Below are 17,084 nucleotides of genomic sequence, written 5' to 3' on the forward strand. Positions count from 1 at the left end.
TTGCCTGAGGGGATGGGGATGATGACTGCGTTGGCTGCCGGTCACTCCCTCTCTCTCTCTTGGCCTTTGAGTCCTGTTAGTACCCCTGAGGTGAGAATGCGTTAGCCACCCTAAGTGCCCGAAGTCATGCTGTGGGCTCCTTAGTCCGCCAGTAAAGTCTGTACTGTGTGTGTGTGCGTGTATGTTGGTAGGTATGCTTGAGCTTTACATGAGATCAGCACTACTGATGTCAGACGGTGATAGTGGCGGATGATGAAGAACCTTGTACTCCCTCTATGCTATGAACTTGAATTTAAAGCTAACTGTTCTCCATCTCCTAGTTGTTCCAGCAGTAGGATAGAACAGTGCCTTAGGTTAAAGAGTAGGACCGATTTTTATTTTCATATAATTGCTAAAGCAGCAAGTCACATGTGCTTACCTCGGCCATGACAATCACTCTACCTGACTTGGGCCATGAGGAGAATTCGCTTCTGAAGAGCTGTTCAGGTCTAAATACGGCCCTATCCATAAAAATATATTTGTAAATATATCTAAAGTGTACTGGATAAAACTGTTAAAATAAAGTTTTGCAAGATAAAACTTGAGTGTTTGTGTCTTTTGTGCAAATTAGCTTTATGTAAATAAAAGAAATGAGATGTGAAAGCTTTAGGTAGATTTTATTGAACTCCGTGAAACACAATGTATTTTGTTTTTCTTAGCATTTCTCATGTTGTGTGAGTAATGGTGAATCCCTGTTCATCAGATGGAAGCCACACTGCAGCATTTATCATATCCCACACTCAAAAGACAAGTCCACTCCAGAAGCATTAATACATGTTTGGCATACAGAAGTGTATATGTGAGCCTAGCATCTATACTTTGACTGCGTTACTTAAATCTTCCATTGAACCTCTTCTCAAATATGACAAAAAGGTTTCAGAGCTTAAGCAAAGCCTCTAAAAGCACTGACTTATTGTAGGTCTAAAAGCATATTGCTTCTGTTCATTAATTGAAAAACAAAAAAACATTATTTTAATGGCCATCAGATCTTTCTGATGCTGGTTTCGAAGTTTAAAATGCAGATATACATGTTGCGTTGAGATGACCCTTAAGTTCATTCATCTCCCAGTTGAATCTGCGTAGTACATCTTATTGCTACTTATTCCATTTTGTCGCCCATTGATTTTGCACTGCAGCTTAAACATAAAGATGCTTTAGATTACAAGTGTTAACTCCTCTATTTCATCACTCTGCTGAATCCCATCTGACTGGACCTTTGATATCCCACTGGTACTTCACAGCTTCTTGGCGCAGTCAGGGCAGTAGATGTCCTCTCCATTGAGCACAAAGCGCTTATTGGCCAGAGACAGGGAGCACTTCTTGCAGTTGAAGCAATATTCATGCCAAGAGTGGCCCTCGTAGTTCACCACATTGGTGCCCCTGCCAAATCCTGAAGAAGACGAAGAATTATTTTTTTCAGGTGAACACATTTAGAGACTGACAAGCCATGCTGCCTGTGAGTCTACATCTTCTGTAGGCTTCAGACCCTGATGCTCCAAACACATGTATCATGTATTGGTCTTTTTAATCAACAATATTTGGAGGCATTATATATATATACTGCTCAAAAAAATTAAGGGAACACTTCAATAATACACTGGATCGTTACTCTGACACTGGACAAGCACAAGTAAAACTTTTGAGGCTAGTGTTTTATTTTGCAAGAACTGTCAGACATTCTGTGAATGTAGTTTGAGAATGGAGAAAAAGGGGGAAGGTTTCAAAAATGTGTTTTAACAATTGTGGAAATCTGTAAGTGTTCCCTTCATTTTTTTGAGCAGTGTATATTATGTTATGTATATATTATATTATATGTAGTACCTGTAATAGGATTCTGGCATCTATTGCACTTCTTGGCCACAGAGGTCTTGTAGCAGTCCACGCAGTAGACCGCATCCTCATGGGAGGTGAAGGAGGCTCCCGCTAGAGCCTTCTTGCAGGTGCGGCACACAAAGCACTCGGCATGCCAGGGCTGGTTCTGGTAGCTGATCCCACCAGAGGTGATGGCCTAGGGGGAACAGGGGTTGCAATACCACAAAGTCTTTAGCCTAAGAAGGGCTGGTTAAGGCACATGTATGCTAGCTTTAGAGTCTGTGCGTGTGTGTATGTGTTTCTTTTAGATGTTTTGGGGCTTTTCTAGCCTTAATTAGTAGAGCAGTGAAGAGTAGAGGGTAAATTATTGGGAGAGAGATGACCTCAGGCCACACTTGAGTCTGTGTCCTCCTGGACCCTGGGCCTGTGTGAGGTGTAGGATACTGTTGCTGGCTCCACAGCTCCTCCATGTGTTTGTTTTACAGTTTTTGAGAAGTTACCTGCTTGCAGCCAAAACAGTGCTTGGCAAACTTCTTCTCATGGCAAGGGGCACAATAGATGTCGTCGCCCTTGTTCAGGAAGCTATTCGAGCCAATTGGCTTCTTGCACTCGAAGCAGGTGAAGCACTCCTCATGCCACACTTTGTTCTTGTACTCCACATTCTGGGTGCCTTTAAAAAGAGAACACCAAGAGCCAAGAATGATCTAACTGGGACATTTAACTGGAGATGCAGATCTGGGAAAGATAGTAGGCTACACTTCAAGGACAGTCCCTTTGTTTTCTACAGTATGTGGCTGTTCATACTTGTAAGCAAGTAGAGTTAATGATGAAAACTGACTGCAAGTCACATCAGAGGACATGCCGGTCCCCTGTTGACTGAATGAGCTGTACAGACCTGGCATAACGACCTTGTAACAGGCCTGGCACCGAGCACCTTCTTCACGGGAGTTGCACTTGCCACACATGATCTTGCCATCATCCCGAGCACAGAAGGGCTCATTTGCCAGGGGCTTGTAGCACTTGGCACAGCGGAAGCAGTCCTCATGCCAGTGACGGTTCTTGTGATTCAACTCCTAGGGGAGGTGAGGAGAAGAACAGTGAGACAGCACAGCTAGATGACTGGTGTTAACAGAGAGGAAATGAAGGTCCTAACAGAGGTGACCTCCCACCTTGGCATCTGCACCAATGGGGCGGCGGCATTCGGCACAGGAGTTGGCACAGAGCTTGTCGAAACAGCGCACGCAGACATGCTTGCTGTCCTTGTTGACGTACTTCTTCCCCTGCAAGTTGTCACGGCAGTAGAAACAGTCAAAGCGGTCAGTCATCGTAGCACTGAGATAGTGACGCGGCCCTGTAGGAATAGACAGACATGGAAACAGTTCAGCATGAAGAAGTTATTATTCCAACTGCAAAGCACCACAGGATCGTTCAGTTTGATAGATGTGGAATGGGTACACCAATCAGTTTGATGGATGTGGAATGGGTACACCAATCAGTTTGATGGATGTGGAATGGGTACACCTATCTGGCAAATGAGCTGAGGTCCTATTAAGTAATATTCATATTCTATGACTTGGTTTAAAGAGAATGAAGTTGACATCCAATGAGGTGTTCCCACAACACCCACAAGGGGGCACTATAGTCTCAAATTTTCCTTTTGGTGGGGCTCCATCTATTGCTGCTGATCCATCTATTTGTGTGTAGTATGTAACCTAAAGGCAAGACAAAAGTTTAAGGGGCTTTTCAAATATAGAGTATGTATCACAGGCCACACTCTTAGTGTTATTCTCGCCTACACGGTAATCAAACCCACACACTGAGAAGCTCTCATAGAAGATAATGGCTACAGTGAAAGAGTTGTAGGACACTGTTGAGTTTGTAACGCTAATACAGACCCCCTAAAGCTGTTCCCCCCAGCAGGGCTAAATCAGGAGCCTGTCTGTGACTCAACTCAACTCCGCTCTTTGAAGAGCTCCCCTGGGGCCGTGCAGATTGGCCACTTTTTATCCCTCACGGCAGCAGCCCCTGCTCACGGCACGGTAAGCAAACGCAGCCTAGCAACGGCATGCCAAACAACTTAGGGAAGTGTGTGTGTGTGTGTGAAAAGGCGTCTGTTCAGATGCGGGCCGCCGTTGTATGAAGTCATGTCATGGCCAGCCAGCATGGAGGCGTTTCACAGCTTATGTGTGTTGCCACATTTTTAGAAAGATGGGGACAAGTCGTCCCATCCCGTTGTTTTGTTTTAATCTGGCTCTGTCCTCCCTGATGGCCACCTATCACTGGCCATCATGTAAACACAGCTCCCTGGGGCTGCCCGCTGTTCCACTCTTTAACATTCCACAGCTTCCATCTGAAGAGCCAGCGAGAGAGGTGGACCGGCCGGCCAGCCAGAAAACCAGGGAAGCTGCTCCCAGGGGGAAAAAAAATGGTGGACAGCCAGAGTCACGGCCAAGGTCACATAGACAGTGTCAGTGTGCAAAATGAGTTTGGGTTTGGGGTATCAGATGGATGTATTCTCATGGAATAGCATGCCGCTTAAAGAGCACAGCCCAACATTCTGGGCCACTTTCCCAGACGGGGATTAGGCCTGATGCTGATATGTATCGGTCTGCAAATCTAGAGTGTCCATTCAGTTTGGAAATTTCAGGAAACCTGGCCCAGGAAATGGGTCCTTGAGGGCCTGTTGAGTTCGGTGCCCTGCTGGGTCTGGAGTGGAGCTCCTTTTTTGTCATTCCAGTCCTCATAGTCAGAGGCTCAATCCAACATCAGCAGACCTCTGACTCACTGCGCTAGGTAGGACGTGTGTGTATAATTTGTCACTGACCTTTACAGCATGACAGAATGCTGCGTGTCTCTCCTAATCCATTGCGTCCAACAAGACTCAAATGAATGTGGAGTGACAGTGGAATGACATTTATCTCCGGTTACCATGGGGATGTTTGTTTAAACAACTGGCTGCTATTTTGGTCAGTCATTTATCAGGAGACCGCCTCAATGGCTTGTCCTCAGGCCGCTGCTGTGTGTGTGTGTGTGTGTGTGTGTGTGTGTGTGTGTGTGTGTGTGTGTGTGTGTGTGTGTTTGTTTGTGTGTTTGTGTGTGTGTGTGTGTGTGTGTGTGTGTGTGTGTGTGTGTGTGTGTGTGTGTGTGTGTGTGTGTGTGTGTGTGTGTGGAGGCTCACAGTAGCATCTTACAAAGGAGCTCTCAGGTGAGCTCCAGGGATCCACAGCACTACGCTATAAGAAAGGGACAAATCCAAGACATCTCCTGCAGATTAGATCTGCGTCCAACTGGTGTTGCTCTGGATGTTTTGTTACTATTCCCAGTAGGGTTGTGTTGATGAACATAAAAGTGAAACATATCAAGTGAAATCAATAAATAGATAAAGGCCTAGTGCACCCAAGCGGACAGCATGGATATGATGTTTGTTCTTTTAACAATAAAACCCATCATACTCAACCCTTTTTCTGTAGCACCCCTAACTTGGGCAACTACCAGTTGCTCCTATACCAACTGTCCACAATATAGGGGGCCATTCCTCTGACCTGACCGCTGTGGCTCCCCCACTAAGCCTCTGGAGGTAGGCTCCGTCCACAGCTGCTCCTCTCTAATACCACTGGCATGTGCCTTCAGCCTGGTCAGAGCAGAGGGCAGGAGTGTACCATTCTGTCCCCTGAAGGGAGGTCCAGGCATTTCGAAAAGGTCAGTGAGGGATTGAACAGAACTGTGAGGTGGCAAGGTGCCAGGGCAGAGTGAATGAAAGCGTGTCTGACAGGAATAATCCCACCTCAGGCCAACAGGAGTGACATTAGGGGAGAGAAAGAGGATTTGTCCAAATCAGAAAGAAAGGGAGCTACAAGGGGCAAACATCGTCAGGTCTCAGTGCCCATACGGACCCAGGTTGGATTCCGACCTTCGCTCATTTCCCCATGCCGCCCTATCTCTCTCTCCCACTCACTTCCTGTCTCTTAACACTGTCCTATCTACATAATGGCACACGTCTGAAAAATATACTTACATGTCCAAAATGATGTAATATAGAATATACCAGGAATATGACATTAGTTTTGAGCAGCCTTGTGGATGGTTTATCCCATCTTTACCAAACCAAGTCAAATAGCCCTAATGTTTTATCTTTGACCTGACAAGTAGACATCCAATATTCAGTTCAGATCTCCAACTCAGGACAGTAAGCAGCTCTATTCCCTGTTCCAAGAGAGAACAATACAGCAGAACAAGTTCCCTTTGCCCTGAAAACCTACACGTTACCTCAGACACCTGATGGTCTCCTACAATCAGCAGAACAGCATCTTTACCTGAGTGTCTGAAGAACGTCATGGTTAAGTCCAGGAAAGAGCGCTGAGGCAGACGGTGATGGAGAGAGACGAGACGCTATCCACAAAGTGACATGCACTCCGCGATGCTCCGGACACCCATATATACCCCTCAACCCCATGTCCTGCCCCTGATGCCCCAACAGGCTGACCAAGAACTGCCCATGCCATTTTAGGGGGTGTGTGGTCCCTAGAGTATTGGGAGGCAGGGTGGACAACCAGGGGATGAGTGGATGAAGTGGGATGGAATTCCGCTGGTGTGACATCAAAGGCGAAAAGAGAGTGAATTGAAAAGGCTGGAATGAAGATGGAGACCCAGAGGGGATCAGCTTCCTCTGGCACTCGCGCGTGCACACGGCTGAGAGGCAGCTCTGCCATTACACTGCACCAGAACCACAGGGAGGCTGGTCCACAACGACTGCTAAACAGCACGTAGTCATAACACAGTCCGTCCAGTTTATAAATCCTCCCACAGACTCACCATCACAAATGTTTGTTCAGCACTAATTACTCTTCTAGGGAATTGATCTTTGACTGTTTACATCAGCATACTATAAAGTGTGTCATGGATGTACCACAGTGCTCCATACTGTAGATAAACATCAATCAATGATATTACTGTCACCCAGCCAGACAGTCTAGATCTGCAGATTGTTAAGTGAGCATGGCCTGCAGGGACCAGAGACCAGACTGAGTTTGTCTGCCTGTTATCCAAAATGAAATGACTGTTCCACAGCACTTTTTGAGGTGTACAGTATAATATGTGTAGGTCCCTCAAGGGACTTCTTTTGTCTGCCTCAATGTTCCTGTCCTACACATGACTTTTCCTAAATCAGCCACAGGGGACGGCAGCAGAGCCCTGCAGCGCAGCTCAAACACATCAGCTCAGCGGAGACGGCTCAGCCATCTCCTGGTGCTCTCCAGGAATTTCTCCGCTCCTTCGCCTCAGGGTCTCCCAAACTCCACCAGCTGTGGCGTAGCGGCCTGATGGAGATCTCCAGGACATCGCTTAGCTCTCCTTCATCCGCCACCCCGTGGTGATACTCATCAGAGATCTGTTCTGCTGAGAAATCACCTGCTTTCCTCATCTAGACGCTGGCGATGTATGAAGTGCTAACAGAAAATGTGTTCACTGGCCCTAAGAGTGAGGCTTTGTTCATGTTTTAATGTTATGAAATGCTTTCATTTCTCATCTTTCTCAACTGTTTTCAGCATATGGTTAGACTTTGTCTTGAATGAACCATTGTAAGTTCTCCAAATAAAATGTAAGTGCTTAGAAACTGAAGGCCACAAGTGATCTATTTTTACCCCTCATGCACCAACTTTTCTATTGTGGTGGGCTGTTTGAATTTCCATTCTCGTTCAGATTTATGCTGGTATCTCATTTCTCATTTAAAAAACACCAGGTTTATGGGGTTGTTTTCTGGCGAACTGGTGATGTGTGTCGAAAACTATGCCTGCCGTGATTCATGCCAAAGTTCTGCTTGTTGCACACAAATCGGTTTGAGATTAAGCCGGAAAGAAAAGAGCAGAGGAGAAAAAAGCGCCACCACCTCATTTCTCAATGCTGAACACCCCTCCCAGGCAGCGCTTGACCCTGGGTGAAAATACTTCCATAAAGGGAGTGAGGCGCAACGCTGTCTGTGCTTGTGAAACCACACGCTTCTGGGATGGAGTTGATTGTGAAGCACTAGCCCCTCTGTATACAACACCTAAATGTACTGTGACCTCCCGACAGCAGGAAAAGGACTCGGGACACTAAATGTACCATCCTGTCTGTAATCCACCAGTTGTTTTTCATATACTGTACTCATAGAGAGAAGCTAGATTAGTATCGTAAACAGGGCTGGCCTTAAAGCTTGTAATTACTGACCTGAGTAAACAGCCGTCATGGCTGTTCATCGGGACTAATGAGTTTTCCATGTACACAGTCTCCATTTTATGAAGTCCACAGCCTGGGGAACAATGCTGCATGATGTTGTTTATGTCAGGCATTTGGTTAGAATGGCCAGTTTCGTCTCTGCTTCATTACAGAGGGCTAAGCATCTGTCAGTGGTATAATTTGTGACTCAATTATACTAATCCCACTGTGAGGTTGAAATCAGCAGACAGGCGCCATGGCCACCATGCCTTCTGGAGGACGCCTCTATAGGAGGCCGAGTCCAGTCCTGTATGCGCCGGACCAGCGCACTCTCTCCCTCATCCCACCCCACCCCAAGTCAGACCTCTACATTCTCCTGGAATGCTTTCATCCACTCTGGCATGCCTGCACCTCTCCTCTTCCCACTATACGTCTTCTGCTGTTCTCTCTTCGGTCAGCAGATGCTGGGATGACCTAAGCAGCCTGGGGATTGTGTCCCTCGCTGCCTGGAGCCGTCTACAAACAACTGATGAATTGTGTGTCTGAGATGTAACTGCTGGAACCTGTCAGAATGCAGGAAACAAGCACCCAAGATGAAGCAGTCGACTTGTCCCTTAAACTCTTGTAGCGTTAAAACACAAGCTCCTTCAACAGTTGGTGGTGAAACGTCCAACTGTCACAGTTTGTCAACGGTGTGCATGTCAAAACAATATTGCTGTCCCTGTGCTTTGTTGACATTTATAGGATTGATTCATTGGCTGTGTTTCTGTTTCTGTTGTGTTGTGCTAGACTGGCTGGCCTGATGGACAATATAGGTGGAATGCAGGCCCTTTTGGCCCACCTGCTGTCCCTCAGGCCTGGGCTCTTATGGACGCCTGAAATAGCCACGCTTACTCATCGTGACAGCATCTGCACACACACAGCCCCTCTTATCTGGCCCCTCCAGCACAGCCGATAGAGTGAGAGAGGGAGAGAGACAGAGAGAGAGAGAGAGAGGTTGATGAGGAGCAGACCAGGCTATAAGTCTCACATGGCCAATCACATACTGAGGGGTAACATCTGGGCTACAGTCGCAAGGATTATGGAGATGATGGATGTCCACTGAAGCAAGAATTTATACTCTCCAAATATGCGGTCTCAAATGGGTTTTTCTCCCAGAGACCCACTGGAGCTGAGATACGTGCCCTTTCAAACGATCCTCACAAATGGATCAGCTATTTCCAACAGGGCCCACTTATCAAAAGCTTGGAACGGGTTGAGGAACCAAACCAAATGAAAGGAGCAAAACAGCTCTGAGTTGAGCGGGTGGGTCCCAGCGCTTTCCCACGTCTCCCTGTGGCCTGGTGCTGGAGCACTGCGGCGGCGTGCTGTCCCACTGCTGGGTGTGGCTGAGCAGCTTAACGCTCACTGAGACACTTTTATTGTACATTTGCAAACTGCCGTGTCTTAATCCTCATACTGAAGTCAGGTCACACAGCTGGTGCTGCCAACAGAGGATAAACAGTGACGACTAGATTGTGATTTTACAACTGATCCGTGACCAGTTTTTTGTTTACTTGACTCTTTCCTCAGTTGGTTGGTGGTTTTATAATGATATAGGCTAGTTAAAGAGTTTCCAGAGCGTGACGAGTGAATGACGAGCAGCCAGTGGAGGATTCCAAGCTGGGGCTGGAGAGGTGCAGAGAGGTGCAGCATCCCCCTGCTCTCCGTAACCTGTGATGGGAGTGGAGGAGTGGGCGAGCAGGGCAGAGGTGATGGTGATGTCTGTCCAGAGGAATGTGAAGGCTGGGGGAGAACGGACAAAGAGGTGCGGAAGGAAGCCTGGCGCACCTTTTCCAAGCCACACAGGAACAGGATCTCTTCTTTATTACTGGAAAGTACAGGCTGCCCCATCTCCACCATCAGCACTTTTGCTTTGTGTGCAGCTGCTGTTCACAGTCACCCTGTGATTGAGCTCATATGGCCAGTGTGTGGGGGGAACAAAGCTGTGGTCTCTGTTGCAGTGACATCATAGCATAAGCAACATCCAAAGCAATGTGGTTAAAATGTGTTACGAGCTCTTGCAGGTCTCAGATGGGAGCCTCAGAGGCAGGGGATGCTGAGAACAAGCCTAAATTGGGTAAAAAAAAGTTGCAACCACAAGAAAACACCATTAGTCTGTCCATATGGTTGACATTTAAAGTGTGGTTCAGTAATCAGATGATTGTATCATTCGCCGTTCATGGATGATGCTCTTTTACAAAGATGACCTCGTCTTATCTTTCAGAGGGGCTATTAGTGCAGGAGTGACTCAACAAGTAGATCTCTGTCTCCAATATAACCTTCTAATGTAGCGACACCTCTGAAGATGGTGCTGACAGTCTGTCATCATTCTGTATGAGCAACATCCTCGGACACTTACTGACCGGCTGTAAGGGCCTCCTGCACTGACCTGTAGGTGAGGTCCCATTTATCCGTACACAACTAAGCCTCCTGCTCTCACTTGGAGCTGAGCTGATCACAGGGATGTCAATGCATTTGGCACGTGTCCAGCAGATACACAAACATACTGCCCCCCCCCTCCTCTCCTTTTTGTTGAAGGGCAGCTAAAGGTCTTACCAGTGGTCTCACCAAAAGAGGGATTAAGTGCTTCCCCTCACTTACTGCCCTTTATCACAATGACATGGACACATGCACACACACACAAAGATAGCCACCTAAACTTTGGGCCAGGAACCACAACAGTCTGCATGAGTCAGAGTTCTGTGACATTCTGTCATTGGAGCAGCATCCTCCATCTGTCACCAGCAGACCACTGTCACCAAACTACATTTATCAAGTTAGGAACAATGCACCAATCTTTGTCACCAGATGTTGCCATAGAGAAAGTCCATAATGATTGACTGACAGGACATCTTCACTGGCAAGTCCCCAGTTTCTCCTAATTCCATTGCAAAGACCCATCAGAGTTCATAAGATGGGTTAGTCTAGTGTTCGGAACAAGAGTTTGGCTTTCAACTGCACAAGACTTTCTGGGTGGCTCTGGCAGCACAAGAGCAAACACAAACGGAGCAAAAAGTTGACCTGAGCTGGGCGACTAAGAGACTGAAGTTTGTATATCTGAGTGAGTAAGAGAGAGAGAGAGAGAGAGAGAGAGAGAGAGAGAGAGAGAGAGAGAGAGAGAGAAAGGGGGAGTGTGTGTGTTACGCTGTACTCTGCCTCCACAGTTGGGAATGCTAAAGTCCACCCATAGCTCTACATTACCTAATTAGGACCTGCAAGAGTGTGCTCTACAGCTCCCTCTAGTGGGAGACTAGAGAATCAAGTTGTCAGTCAGGGAGGCAGGCTGCTGAAAAGGGGATGTGTCTGAACAGGGTTCTCATCCCACTATTCTTTCCCATTCTCCAGACACAACTTTGTTTCACATGAATTGCCCTCTCTGAGTCTGTAAAAAAGGCTAGCAGTCGTTAGACACAGTTACAGTCCCAAATATCTCACTGTCTGTCCATGCCCTGGCCAACAAGCTGTCTGTTCAAACCTCACATGCACAGCTCTGGAGCTCTGCATTAGCACACTGGACATGTTTCTGTCTGCCAGATGAAAAGCTGAAATAAGAGACTAGAGACACATGTCACCTGGACATGACCGTTCTGGTCAGTTAGAGGGGAAAACAAACATTAGAGTTGAATATGACAAAACAAACATTAGAGTTGCATATGAGAAAATAAACATTAGAGTTGCATATGATAAATGGGAGCTGAAGCCAGCACACCCATCATTAATACTCTTGCCAAGAAAGATGATGTCACACCAACAGGGAGCTCCTGCAGTTTCTGCTGCCGATTTACAGGTGTAGGTGAGCGTTGCTAAGGAAAGATGATGTCATGCATCTGGCTGAATACACAATAGAAGGCTATGTAGAACTTAATGTGTTTCAAATGTTTTAGAGCCCAACCTTAAATGACCCCATTATTAGCTAAAAGGTGAGCTATCTCTCCAATAGAAAATAGCCTGATGCTTAAACAAATGTTACCCAACGAAAAACTTTCTCCACCAAAAGTGATAAAAACCATGTAGCCTATAGGCCTACTCACCCACAGGTATTCCATTAAAATGAAGGCATTGTTCTAAAAAGTCCTCTTTATTATTTTTCTATGTAGGCTACTTCCCACAAGCTTCTCAATGGCAGGCTATTTTAAAGTTTACTTGAAGCAAATAATAATAATTTTTTTTTAAAAAAAACAGGACGGGCAGAATAAACAGCTACATCTCTTTGTTATGGTCACTTTTGTAAAGTTTTAAAGCTGAATTTATGTTTAAACATTGAGGTCAGTATTCACATAAAACAGGTGGCCCTAAACTTGTCAGTATATGCTTCCCAAAGGTCAGAAATCGAAACCATTTTATGACAAAGTGTTTTGTGACTGATATGTTGTTCTCTGTTTGGAGCAAATTCTAGTAGCCTACTTAGCCTACTCCACCGTTAATAATTTTAGAAGAAGACAAAAACCATTAATTTAAAACAATTTTGACATACAACAGAGCAATATCATGTGTTAAGAGTTTGGTGATCAAACGTTTTGATTGACAACACAAAAAAAGAATATAGCCTACTATATTGCCAGATATAATATTTTTTTGTTATAAGGGGATGACATTGTCTCGCTCCCTAATCTTCAAAGCTGCTGTTGGTTAAGGAACTTACCGATTGGAAACTGTGTTAATGGTAGGTGCCTCCGTTCTCCCTGCACTGGTGCGTGCGCCGGTTTTGTCCGCTGAAAAATAATCTGACCGTTGTCTGCACTTTAAAAGTCTGCTCGAGTGAGAGAGAGGGAGGAAAACTCCAGGACGTGATCCAACCCCGTTACGTTCATATCAACAATGACTTCAAACAGGAATTTACTAGTCTGGGCTGTGCTTAGGGTAGCCTATGTGACCAAATTTAAACTTCGTTTTTTTCATTATAAATCCAGGGCTCACGTTAACCATACTATGAAAAGACCACGAGGCTTTTAATATCATTAATTACCCAACATATCCAACCACACTGAACTTTTCACAGACAGCAACAAGAAATAAAAAAGGAATATGAAAAGGCCCAAGTAGCCTAGAATTAATAATAATAGTAGACTTGACTTCATTATTAAAAGTGAAGTCATATATCTGACGGTATCGAATTATGGTGGTGACCTTGTAAGTGTGCTGGGGCTCGGTAGGGCTTGTGCTAGGGCTCAGTGGTCTTTAGGAATCCTCTCAAGGTTGTTGTGAAAGGTTTGTTGTGGAAATTCCCCCTTAAATAAAACAGGTGAAGCATGAAGCATCATCTTCTTCATGTTCAACTCACAAAGTTAACCACAAAGTTAGTTTCACACACAAGATTATTGACATCTAACATTGACATAATCTCTGAGAGTAATCTAAGAAACAATAGAGAAGAGCCTATACCAACAATCATTATATACTATTATGATATACACGTCGCCCATACATGATTAAATATTGCTCAGTGATCTTGGACATATACTCCCTGACCTAAACTATGGCCTACTTAAGAGGAGAGGACCGAAGAAGGCATCTGGGAGAGCCAAAGGAATGGAAATGTACTAAGGAATATAACTCACTAGTATGCATTCACATCAAAAATCAAATCAACATTCATTTAATCTATTTTGTATGCTGCTCAAAAAAATTAAGGGAACACTTCAATCATACACTGGATCGGTACTCTGACACTGTTTGGTTCTGAGCATAAGTAAATCTTTTGAGGCGAGTTTTTTATTTTGCAAGAACTGTCAGACATTCTGTGAATGTAGTTTGAGAATGTAGAAAAGGGTGGAAGGTTTCAAAAAATGTGCTTTAACAATTGTGGAAAACTGTAAGTGTTCCCTTAATTTTTATGAGCAGTGTATTTCATATCACACCTAGAATATTATTGTTTTATTTGTGTCCACACATGCATGAATTTATAATATACCGTATAAACCAATATACAGGGTTGGGTAGTAATGGAGTACACATAATCTGGATTACGTAATCAGATTACAAAAATCAAGTAACTATAATCTGCCCAGATTACAATAAAAAAAAATGTGCAATCAGATTATAGTTACATTGTTGAGGATTATTTGATTAGATTTTATCATGCAAACAATGCAACTTTTTTATGATAGTCTAACTAATGTTTTAATTTGACAAGCAGCCCATTCGTTTGTCCACTATATGTCACTATCATCCAATTGCCTGTGTAGTTTCTTGACAAGAAAAAGGTTCAAATCAAAACCCAAGATGAGCCGTCGACGTCGACGATAGACCTGTTCGGGGAAAAAAAAGTGTTTAGTAGCCTATATGCAACAACGCATCTGAATTAAAGACCGTGGATAATAAGAATGTGTATGTCGTGTGCAAGTTGTGTAAAAAGTAATCCTAAAGTAATCAAATTACATGTTTTGGGTAGGCTAGTCCTATTGATTATGTTACTGAATACAAAAATTGTAGGCCTAATCTGTAGTCAGTAGCCTATGGATTACATTTCAAAGTAATCTGACCGAACTCTGCTTATATATACAATTAAGAACAAAATGATTCATACCCCTGGCAAATATTGATGTTTGTAATGTTAATTTTCTCTTGACCAATATGTTTGTTCTGACTGAAAATGACACTGCCACATGCCAAAAGGTTGTAAGACAATGTGGTAGAAACATGGAATCAAAAAAATAATTTTTAGCATTTTTTATGAAAATGGCAAGTCCAAAATTCTTCATCCCCTTTTTAAATAATCAATGGAAACATCTTTATTTGCATTAACAAGTCTCAAAATGGTTCTTATAATATCTACCAAGCCTCTCCAAGTCTCCACAATGATTCTAGACCACACCTTTTTAACAGCAATCCGGGTTTTCACTCAGGAACGATTATTTGCCATCACTCTGGCCTTGTGCTCACTTTTTTGACAGATTGAGGTCTGGACTCTGGCTGGGCCACTCTCAAATGTTGATATTGTTCTCAGTTAACCATTTTTTTTGCCTTGTTTGGCTGTATGTTTTGGATTATTGTGTGGTTTAATGGTCCAATAATGCCCATTGGGGCAGGTCTCTTGGCACACTGCCTGATCTTTTCCTCCAGAATTATGTTATCTAATTAAGTTATGTTATCTGTTCTCAAACCTAGGTTAAAAGCTTTAGAGTTGTTGAGCATCTGCTAAATGATTAAATGTAGACTTCCAGCAATAGTCATCATCAAGTCATAAGTGACGTCAGTAAAGAGGCATTTTTCAGAACCACAATTCAAATTAAATGGAGCAATGTGCTTTCAAAAAAGACCTCAGTGAAGGCTGACACCTGTAACTCAATTATCAAGTGTTTGCTTAATGTGCAGAACCATGTAAGATTAACTTTTTGAAAAGCCATGTTTTAAACAAACAGCTTGTTCTTATTTTGTGACCGTCATCCCCAAATGGTGATATCATGTAGCTGACATGGTTAGAAATAAAGGCTCATTTTGCCATGATGGAGTCAGAGTCCATTGAGTTTTATGGGTGTCTGGGTTTCCAGCATCAGGCAGGAAATATGCAAGGGGAACACGGTCCCCACTTTATTGCCATGACGGGGGGGTTGGCAGCCCTGCAGTGGCACACTGATGCATTCACTCTCTCGCACTCACCAAGGCAGACAAGGAGCAGATCCCAAACACTCCGCTCAGCAGTTACTCAAGTCCTGCTGCAAGAGGATCTCCATTTCGTCTCAGTAAACAAGCTCCATGTCTCACGGCAGATTACTGTAAACACATCTGGGGATTTTGACACGGCACTCCATGGAGGAGCAGGGCCATTTATCTCATCATGTTATCTAACACTGGAATGGCAGCAGGGGAAGTGGTCGAATAGTTCTAAAATCGCTCAAATCTGACTTTTTACCCATAGATGGGTGAACCCTTATGGGACTTGCGGATACATTTTCATAACCCATGCTTCAGGCAAAAACCTGTGACTTACCTCGCTATATATGATGCACCAATGGTGGAAGAGTTTGTGAATCAGCATGTGGTTGTGGGGAAGTTCAAGTGACCTCAAATGATTGTGTAGCAGAGCAGCATAAATAAAGTTGGACGGGCTGTTAACACCCTCATGAAAGGATTGAATTGTGGAGATGACAGAATTAACACCATTTAAGGGCTTCTACATAACTAGAGCCCACAGAAAACCAAACCCTGCTCTCGACATTTGTAATGGTCCATCTAGTGGGCGACACTTTCCCAAACCACAAGATGCGGAGATGTTAAGGGATAGCATGGGAGGCTCAGAGTTGTCCACTCTGAACAGGTCAAAGGATCCTCTGGCCTGGCTTGGATTCCACAGTTTGCATTCCAAACGTAGCTTAATAGAAGGGGCTGACTAGCTGATAAAGCCCTATGTAATGCTCACTGAGACACAGACACACTCAGTTAGGTATGAAAGGAGGAGCTGAATCACTATACGAACACAGTGGGGTGGAGCTCAGAGAAAGTGTCTGAAGTGGGAGGAGAACAAGTTGGAAGGGGCCGTAAGTCCAGAACTCTTCCTTCTGCTGTTTTGGTAAGCATGCATTCTTGAGTAGACTTCTGACCATATTAGGCACATGGCAATTGGATTGTTCTTCCTTGCCTCAGCCCCGACAAGATCTCAGAGGTATGGCTTACAAACGACTTGAGAATAATGACCCTCACTTGATAGGCAGACCATTTCCGTAGTCAAGGGAAAAAATCAGTCGCTTCAATCAGAGAGAATGAAGTCCATACCTTGACACTTTGGCTGACCTGGAGAATTGCTGGACACAGACTACCCAAAAGTTGCAAGCATGTGTCATAACCCAATCTAAAGTAGAAAAGTTATGTTTTGTTATATATATATATATATATATATATATATATATGATTATCAGTAGTTTCTCTCGGATTCCCCTGAAATATGCTTTTGTATGTGCAGTTTATATTTCTATTTATTGTATTTGGAAAATGATTAGGATAGATTTAGATCATCCTCAATATATACCATAAGGCCAGGGTCATCAAATCACAATCCTAAC

At 44.2% G+C, this 17,084-nt stretch overlaps 1 protein-coding gene across 2 annotated transcripts; it reads right to left on the minus strand.

Annotated features, from left to right (window-relative positions):
* Positions 1-640: 640 nt before the first annotated feature.
* On the minus strand, positions 641-12,861 carry fhl1a (four and a half LIM domains 1a). 2 transcript variants are annotated; one of them, XM_042073623.1, is made up of 6 exons: positions 12,728-12,861; positions 3,021-3,202; positions 2,747-2,924; positions 2,352-2,521; positions 1,861-2,047; positions 641-1,429 (listed from the first exon to the last, which is right to left on the minus strand). In XM_042073623.1, exons 2-6 carry the CDS (start codon positions 3,174-3,176, stop codon positions 1,275-1,277), a joined length of 846 nt encoding a protein of 281 aa, XP_041929557.1. In that variant the 5' UTR covers positions 3,177-3,202; positions 12,728-12,861; the 3' UTR covers positions 641-1,274. The 2 variants fall into 2 exon arrangements, with proteins under 2 accessions (XP_041929557.1, XP_041929556.1); XM_042073622.1 differs by lacking the exon at positions 12,728-12,861 and adding an exon at positions 6,165-6,256.
* Positions 12,862-17,084: the final 4,223 nt, after the last annotated feature.

This window comes from Alosa sapidissima, chromosome 20 (genome assembly GCF_018492685.1).
Source record: "Alosa sapidissima isolate fAloSap1 chromosome 20, fAloSap1.pri, whole genome shotgun sequence".
Taxonomy (NCBI): Eukaryota; Metazoa; Chordata; class Actinopteri; order Clupeiformes; family Clupeidae; genus Alosa; species Alosa sapidissima.

Bases quoted from the DNA above. Each gene is read 5' to 3' on its own strand.
- fhl1a (XM_042073622.1), bottom strand. From the start codon at position 6,186: ATGACGTTCTTCAGACACTCAG. The intron at 2,522-2,746 runs GTCTGTACAGCT...CTCTTTTTAAAG, and splicing joins TTACAAGGTCGTTATGCCAG to GCACCCAGAATGTGGAGTAC. The intron at 2,048-2,351 runs GTAACTTCTCAA...TGTTCCCCCTAG, and splicing joins ACTGTTTTGGCTGCAAGCAG to GCCATCACCTCTGGTGGGAT.